This window comes from Borostomias antarcticus, assembly GCF_949987555.1.
Source record: "Borostomias antarcticus genome assembly, chromosome: 30".
In the NCBI taxonomy this organism is placed as follows: domain Eukaryota; kingdom Metazoa; phylum Chordata; class Actinopteri; order Stomiiformes; family Stomiidae; genus Borostomias; species Borostomias antarcticus.
This window is the reverse complement of record NC_140263.1, coordinates 4,554,349-4,563,822: the sequence shown is the minus strand read 5'-3', so window position 1 is coordinate 4,563,822 and position 9,474 is coordinate 4,554,349. Positions and strand designations below refer to the sequence as shown.

At 42.7% G+C, this 9,474-nt stretch overlaps 1 protein-coding gene across 1 annotated transcript; it reads right to left on the bottom strand.

The window, feature by feature from the left end:
- Window positions 1–547: 547 nt before the first annotated feature.
- Window positions 548–9,407, bottom strand: LOC311327081 (LIM/homeobox protein Lhx2-like; the record flags this gene model as incomplete). The annotated part of the gene is made up of 5 exons (XM_084460104.1): window positions 548–835; window positions 2,702–2,907; window positions 7,436–7,812; window positions 8,216–8,418; window positions 9,288–9,407. The coding sequence occupies 5 exons, from the start codon at window positions 9,405–9,407 to the stop codon at window positions 548–550; spliced, it is 1,194 nt and encodes a 397-aa protein (XP_084316230.1).
- Between the last annotated feature and the right edge of the window lie 67 nt (window positions 9,408–9,474).

Genomic DNA, 9,474 nt, shown 5'->3' with positions numbered 1-9,474 from the left:
TAATATTCTAGAAATATGCATTTTAGATACAGATCTAGTTGATAGTGGTGTGTGTTCTGTGTGCATGTCCCTCTGTAATATTCTAGAAATATGCTGCCAAGAAGAGTAGATTTGTGAGAATAGGGATTCCTCAGTGACGTAGGATGTTTAAGGCACACTAGATGCTCTGGATAAACACGTAGCCTCGCGTTGGTACGACTCCCATGATCCTCTTTGCCCTTTCCGCTTTCAGTTTAAATCGCCTTTCCCGAGACTTTTCAGCAACCTAGACATCTACCCTCTAGATTCCCAGAGGGGCGACGGGGGGATTGAGAGTCTGTATCACACACACGGAGGATGAAACGGAGATCTGATCACAAAAAACAACATAAAAGTCTCTTCAGTTCTCCGAAGATCCCACCGACCGCTCCGTAAGGCTTCAGCTGTCACGCGTACAAAGATGCTAGGATAGACGAGAGGGAGGAGCCTAAGGACATCGTGTGACCCCGCTCTTCTGCCTCTTGAGTCTCTGCTGCTAGGGGGGGGGGGGCGAGGGGGGGGTACAACATCAGAAGAGGCTGGTGAGGGTGGTCTGGGAGGGGCTCATGGAGTCGTGGGGGTCCATGCCCCCCGGCACGGCGGACAGTATGGGGTTAGAGGTCATTGAGGGGCTGGTCAGGTCCGTCAGGGTGTTGGAGGTGCTGGAGGGGCTCATGGAGGCGTTGGAGAGCTCGGAGTGGGGGCCCGAGGGCGACCCCCCCGGCAGCGTGGAACCGTCTGACACCTTGTCCGCCCCGGTGCTCTCCTGGCGGAGGAGGTTCCGTCTGAACTTAGCCCGCGCGTTCTGGAACCACACCTGCGCAGGAACACGGAGAGAACAATGTGATGAAGAATACTTAGTAGTAAAATGCAGTCACTATAAACGCAGCGCTGTTGTATCGAAGTCGGGGTTAAGGGGAGGGCCTGAGAGAGAGGGGGAGAGAGGGAGAGAGAGAGAGAGAGGGGGAGAGAGGGAGAGAGAGAGAGAGAGAGGGAGAGAGAGAGAGAGGGAGAGAGAGAGAGAGAAAGAAGGGGGGGGAGAGAGAGAGAGAGTATACAATCAAAGAGACGATCGTGTCCATCAAAGCCAAATGTCTGAGTCGTTGTCCTGACTATCTTCATTAGATGTATGTATTACTGCACATTGCTTTTTCCCTTCCAATTTGCCCTGGTTTATAACGCAGCGTATGGTCTATTGTGTTTCTGAAATCCCTAAACAGTTTCCAAAAGGCTAAACAGTTTCCATTCTGAAGCAGTGATAGTTTTATTCCCCTAAATTAAAGAGAGTACGTGAACTCTCTTGACAGACGGTGGTATTAGTCCTAGTCGGTGCCCTCGCTTCTGACTGGATGTTGAGGTTCTCTGGTGGGACCTGCGGTTGTTCCTCCCTGATCAGGTGACGGGGGCGAGGCAAACTAGTGCGGAAAAACATCTGCGCCAGCGTGATAAAACAAGCGCATCCCTGGTGTGATCGTTAAAACAGACTACGTGGATTCAAATGCAAATAGGCCAGCCGTTTCTAGGCTTCCAATTACAATTGGGAGGATAATCGTATCACTTGAGCGATTACACAAATTACACAAAAACTATGAATTTCACAGTATTATACTGTAAAAAACACTATTACTATGTAATAAAAAACACCTGACACCTGATATAATGTACATAATATGTGAAAATGAAATAACAATGAATGCATCAATATAAATCCATCAGTTATGAGTACATATTACAGAAAAGAGGAAAGGTGCCCGATTTTATACAAATAGCGGGTCATACCAAAGACTATAAAAATGGGACCCGTTGCCTCCCTGCTTGGCACTCAGCATCAAGGGTTGGAATTGGGGGGCTACATCACCAAATGATTGCGCTCCCCCAGGGGATGGGTCAAATTTCGGAGAACAAATTTCACACACTCAGCTGTGTGACAATCAGTGGGACTGTTTTATTAACGTTAATAGTCCTATATTATAAATAGTCCTAAATAGTCCTTCACAAAGGCAGCTCTATCTGCAGTATAGTGTACATTCCAACACAACAGAGAACTCTATTCTAGACAAACATTACTGAACTAAACACAATCTAAAAGGTCACAATAATGATCCCAGCACACAAATTCTCCATCGTCACAAACCCCATCGATCTGTCAACACCGCTACAAAAGTTATGAAAGCAGGATCTCACAGTTCTCCCAAACATTACTGAACACAAGCGAACATGACGTGACCCGTTTTATAGTGAGCAGCATGTGTGTTTTATGTGGGTATCAAGTCAGAACACAATGGAATATGATCTCAAGTTATATCTACACTTTTGGTGTAAGCTATATTTTTGTACCATAAATGTGTAAAGTTCGACACATATGGCAGAAGTACCACACAAAACACGAACCTTCTGTATTTTGTAAAAGTGTGTGTGTGTGTGTATATGAAGCGTGTCTGTGTGTGTGTGTGTGTGTGTGTATGTGTGTGTGTGTGTGTGTGTGTGTGTGTGTGTGTATATGAAGTGTGTGTCTGTGTGTGTGTCTGTCTGTGTGTGTGTGTGTGTGTATATGAAGTGTGTCTGTGTGTGTGTGTGTGTGTGTGTGTCTGTGTGTGTGTGTGTGTGTGTGTGTGTGTGTGTGTGTGTGTGCGTGTGTATGTGTGTGTGTGTGTGTGTGTGTCCGAGGACACCCCTCTCTCACCTGAAGCACCCGTTTGGTCAGCCCCGTCTTCTGCGCCAGCTGCTTCAGGTCCTTGGCGTCGGGGTTGTGGTTGATGGCGAAGTAGGACTTCATGGTCCTCAGCTGGTGGTGTTTGAAGGAGGTGCGCATGCGCTTGGACTTCTGACTCGACGAGTAGTGCGAGTCGCGGTCCATGTGGTCGCCGTCGTTCTCGTTACAGCTCAGCGCTGGAGAGAGAGAATTAGGGTCACACAGGTCAGCGGTTAGCCTACAGTACTGAGGAGAACAGTCACAGATTAGCTCACGGTCCAGCTAGGAACAGTCACGCATCTGAGGAAGGCCTCTGGCCGAAACGTTAGCATGATCCATTGACGGCAAAAACCGGTGAAAAAGAGGATCTGTCCATTTATCTTTTATTCTGAGTGCTACCGTGCATTGATGTCCTTTTTGATGTTCACAATTTTGGTTTAGCACCACAACAAAGTCTATTCTCGATAGTCGATCATGTAGTCACACACACACACACACACACACACACACACACACACACACACACACACACACACAGGCTCTCTGGCTCCTAAGCTTCACATAACAAACTTTGGGAATGCTGATATTAGTATAATGGCCATTGTTCCTCGTTTGATAATGCCAAGCACAACCCATCCAGGACTGGACGTGGTCTCGGTAAGATGTGTTGCGTGACTTTACTTTTAAAAATGTGAGGGAGCCCGAAATTAAGTAAAGGAACTGATTTGTGTGAAAAGTATTTTCACAGGTGTAAAGAGAACTATAAAGTTCAGTAAACTCGTACAAATGATATTTAAGATCAAAAAAGTAGAACAAACTCAGTCAAAATGGGTAATGTCAACAGCACCAGAAATTAAGTCAGATGAAGGTTTGTTTCTAAGTGAACAAGGCCTCATATTGTACAGTGTACAGGGTTGCTTATTATTAGGGTTAATTATGGTTTATCAATTGTTTTGAGCAAGTAGCATGTGAATAAGTAGCCTTTGTTTCTTTTCTCCAGTCGTATTTCATTATTCATAACTTTCTCCTACTGCAGAGAGTCACACACAGGTGAACATGTTTGCTTTCCAAGGACAAAGCTGTAAGCTACATCATCAAAACATATTAGACAATAAGTGCACTCAAAGATAAAAGCTCCTCCTCGTTATTTCAGTTGCCAATCATGTATATGGACTTTTAATAAATTGGAGGATAAACTAATAAATACTTTTAGATACTATGAAATGCTTACCTGAGCCCAACGTGGGACTCGAACCTACAAACATGACATTAAGAGACTCATTCTTTACCAACTGAGCTACAGTAACCAGGCCAGCAATGGAAGACAGTAAAGGCTACTGATTAGCTTACACTGAAATGTGTACGAGAACATGTCTAAGAGCCTTTGGGTCGGCCATGAACAACAAACGTGACCCCCCCCCCCTGGGGATTGTTAAAGTTAATTTTATCTTATCTAGCGAGATCACAATCTCGTCTCAGTGTTAGAATGACATGTCACCGCTCTCAGACACACACACTATTGCTATGTACAGGTATTTACGACTGCACTTGTTGCATTGTACACACAGAGGTACCGCACAACATGACAAGCAACACAGTAATGTTAAGCTACTGTACTAATAACCATTCCAATGAATAAAAGCAATCCAATCCAAGAAGGTTCAAATGGGGTTTAACCATATCAAACCCATATTAAAGGCTTACCAACAGTAACGTACACTCACATGTATACCTTATGCATTAGGGTGCATATCCCACAATATGCATTATGCAAATTGAGTGTATTGATGTCACTATGACAACTACTCACAAAATAACATTACTTCCTTCCATCACAGCTTCTCAGCTTTAAAGTAAATATGTGATAATTGTGTTCACCCGTTTTCATTTGCATTGTTAAAATGTTAAAAACTTCAACTTGAAATACATCACCTCAAGAACTATAATGTGGATTTAAAAACGATATATCTGGATGAGTCAACATACTTAATATTCACAATATCAAACTCTTCTCCCTGGCACATTTGTATTCACAGTAGACGTTGACAGGATAAAATGCTACAAAGTTTGACTTTCTGAAAGAGAAATATTTTGAAGTATTTGGAGGATTTCCACCAGTGTGAGTCTGGTCCTCTGAGTGCTGAAGAGGCTTCTCAACAACACCCTCAGATGGCAGCAGAGACCCAGAACACACAGAGAGACAGAGAGAAAGACAGAACAAGAAAGAAAGAAAGAAAGAAAGAAAGAAAGAAAGAAAGAAAGAAAGAAAAAAGAAAGAAAGAAAAAGAAAAATGGAGAGCAACATTTTTATATTAAAGTCGCACTGAAACGGACGTTTGAGATCATCTAACTTCCGTAGTTTGATGTATTTCCGACGCAAACGAGCTATGAGGGCGGGACATGCGTTTAGAGGAATTTGATTGGAACATTGACAAGTGGACAGGTTTTAAGAACTTGAGACAGATTCGATAGAAGGATAGCGTTGATTGACGGGTGGATGTCGTGAGATTATTGGCCTAAAATCTAAGGTACCTGTTGTCGTCATTGCACGTGACCTACCGTTTTCCAGGAAGTAAGAAATTATATACTTTGATATAAGATTACAACAAAAGTAGAATTTTGTAAATTGTTTGGCATACATCGTTGAATAGGTGAACACTATGACCAATTATGTGAACCAAAATGGGACAGAATGCTTTTTTCATTTCAGTTCGACTTTAAGCACATCTAAAATAGGCCTACAATTGAGAGTAGAAGTGATAAAACTGGTTTAAAAAATGCCCAAAGAATATGAGGGAACTGTAAACATGATTATATTATTACTGTAAACATTATATGATTAAAATCCCCGCTAGGCCTTCCTTATTACGGGTTATCATATTTTAGTGGGACTTCAATTATTACAAAATGGCACCAGACTGACAGTCTCAATGTCAAAACTAAAATCCCAAAAAGGACAACTTTATTATTTCATGTTTAGCTCTCATAATGGTTTCTACCAATTTCAAAACTTATTCAGATCTTCTCATATCAGCAGTAACAGGTTTACTGTCCTATAATAAGGCCATCACAGCCGAGAGACTGCGAGCAGAGCAACACAATGAGCCTATAGCATGCAGCTCCTCCTATAGATTGAGCCAGAGCACGATCAGCACATCATCATATAGCCTTGTCCAATTAGCACAGCACCAAAATGTCAAAATCATATAACTTTCCAATAACAGGCTTATAGCACGACCTTGATATCATTCTGAGGCCCAGAGTTGGGATTCAGTTGGACTTATTTAGAGAGGATAACATGTTCTAAATCGTGGGAGGCTTTCTCTCAGCTTCCTCACTGGGGAGCGTTTTATTCCGGATCCTGCACAGGTGCGCCCATGTTCTACAAGCTCTCCGACATTGATTTACCGACCCAGAAACCCAGCAAACTGAGACTCAACAAGTGAAAGTGGGGGTGGGGAGAATTTGATCACTAAAGAAGTAGCAGAGTCCCCCCCTCTCTCTCTCTCTCCCTCTCTCTCTCGTCCTTTTTGAAGGCCTGGCCCCCTTTCCACTTGTCTGGCTCCATCATCGTCTGTATTTACATAGAATGTTTCAGAATGTTCCTCATTTCCTGAAGCTAATGCGCCACATAAAGAGGATTCTGCTACAATTAACTTGTTGAAGTTTGGTAATTAAATATATTAAACACGCATTATGCATGATAACAAAATAGCCCTTTTTAATTATTTAAAGGTCCAGACTTGCCTATAGTTTGTCGCATTTATACCAACTACTATTTTCATGCATATCCATTAAATTCCGTGCGTAATGAAACGGGTAAGGCCTGCAGAGAGATAATATACAGAATACAGGTTATATTATGCCACTCAATGATTCAATTAAACACGTCACCTCAATAAATGATGGCCAATCGAGGTGCGTCCGGGGTGAATGAGTAGGCCTAAAATATAAGATAAGAACGTGCTATGGATTTGTATATAACCTAGCCTATAGGCTAATCTATTTTGACCACGTCTTCCATGCGAAAACATGCCATTGACGGCAATGATGTTATTATTTTCAATTGGCCCCCAAAATCGAACTTTTCACTTCATTGCACATATTTGACGTGCTTCCTTTTTAGCTTTTAATCTTTTTGAATATGAATGAAATTATTTTTAAAATATATTTTTGATGTAGGACAGTCTGTGGACAAACACGTTTTCTGAAACGTCTCAGACAAAACTAGTTTTCCTTGTATTAATGTAGGCTAATTCTATGAACATGAATTTGTATTGGATAAAAAAAAATAGCATGTCCATTAGCCTATTACACACTTAATCAAAGCATTAAGATTATATTTCAAAAGGTTTTTATTGAATTATTGATATATGCCTACGGTGGCCAATAAAACTGAGACATTAAATTAAAGGCTAGCTATGTAGGCTAATTAATCTAGGGGGCCTAGACTTTTCAGTAATAATAACAATAATAATAATAATATTAATAATAATAACAATAATTTAATAACATGAATAATAGTAATAATAATAATGTAATGATATGATAGGCGCCACCTATCATATCATTACAAATAATAATAATAATAATAATATGATGATGAAGATGATGATGATAACAACAGACTAATAACTGAGACATTATTTTCAAACATAGCCGTGTTTTCCTCGTCTTACATAGTCACCGTCCCGGTTAGCTCTAGCTGCAGGCTCCGGGTCCTACCTGCGTTATACGTGGCCAGGTCGGCTCCAGGCCCGGGACTCTTCCTCTTCCTCGGCCTCCCTTTCTGCACCGTCCCGACGCCGTTATAGTAGGGCATCCCCAGCGAGCTCCCGGTGCCCGCGCCAAGTCCTTTCCCCGAGGCTACATCCCCGTGATTGAAGTGCGCTTGGTATTCCCCTTGTATCAACGTCTCGAAGTGGACACGGCAGTAGACCAGACTGTCCCGCATGCCGAAGTGGTCTCCGGTGGTGAGCATCTTGCTGCAGGAGGTGCAGGTGAAGCAGTTCAGGTGGTAGACCAGGTCGCGGGCGCGCATCACCATCTCAGACGCGGAGATGCCCAGATGGCACCGGGCGCACCGCTGGACCGAAAACCTCCTGCTTGGGAGAAGCACCGCGGATGACACAAACACGTAGAGAATTTAGATTCAAAACAGGTTCACTGTGGCTCCTAATATAGAGAATAATATTCTTATTATACAAGCGACTGGTTTAATAACGTAGGCTATTTAGGATATAGCCTACCTAGGCCATGCACGCTCGTACAACTCTCCTTCTGTAATTCGGTGTTATTTAAGTGAACTCCAGTAATTTAAGTGTAGGCCTTTATTTTACTGATCACCATTTTCTTATTTTTTCCATTTTATTTTACTACAATATTATAGGTTAGTATTTGCAAATATAGGCCTATCCTACTTGGAGAACAGAAGGCTTATGCTACAGTAACAGGCCTATAACAAGGACCAGCTCAAGGTTGCAGTCGTGGCATGTGTTGGCCTACCTGTAGTAATCTTCTTTGCAGTATATACTGCCATCTTTGCTAAAGCAGGTCAGCTCAGACTCCAGGTTGAGTTTGCACTCGCAGCACTTCAGGCATCGCATGTGCCACTGTTTATCCACCGCCAGCAAGTAGTAGCGGTCCGAGATCTTCCCCCCGCAGCCGGCGCACAACGCCACACGGTCGCTGTTGATGGACGTCATACTCTGGACAGAGGAGGGGAAATAGGAACTTTAAAATTGACTGAAAAATAACATATGTTTGATGTTAAAACGTCCAAGGGGATGTCGAGGTCAACGGTCAGGACCTTGAGGCCTGCTCGCGGCTAACGCGTAATTTCATATGCCTCGTTTAAACAACAAAATACGCACGCAGCTATTTGGCGTATTTGTGTGGAATAAACATTTGACGTGTATAGCGCAAAAAATGTTCTTGGAAAATGTCACAAGTGTCTTGATGATAGGCTACATAATTAGGCATATTTATGTAAATACACTGTGAATGCAATAATCAGCTAATCTACCTCAATTGAAGGACTGTGTTGAAACTGCCACTCCACTGATTTGGCCATATTGACAATTACTGACAATTATAGACCTGCCAATCGGTAGTGTTTGCAATTGAATTGGAGAGCAAAACAGTGCATGTCATTGTAAGGGTTTTCCCATTGCACCCTAAACTAAATCTATGATACTGCAAAGCAACAGTAGGCTATGACAAAGTCATTTGTAGCTTCTAAGTTTATAAATGAAACATGTTTAGGCTAATATGTTATGATTTTTTACACGTGCACGAAAATATAGGCTGTGGCACATGTGATAGCTTAGCCTGTGCACTCTTACAACCATGTAAAACAAAATTGTCTATATGAGGAGCACATACGTGATGGCTGCTATAATTAGGTAGAATTAGGACCTGGTTTTGACACATACGACCAGAAGGTCGGCGAGAGGCCGGGATAAATCAACCGTGCTTTTATAGCAAATTAATTAGGATATCCAGCGTAATCCACAAAAGGCATGAAATATTCGCTTTTAAACTGTCCTTTCTAGATACAAAAATCAAAGTAACGCACCGTCTCGGTTTCTCCCATGTCTATTGCTGAGCTGATTGCGGTGGAGTCGCCTTTCGCTCTCCGGTCCATCTCGTCGATGACCCCCTGCATCTCGCCCCCGGAGAGGCCGTGGAAAAGCATCGCGGCCCGGGGACAGGAGAGCAAGAGTCCCCCCTCGGCTCTGGAAGACAAGATCTGCGTGAAATTC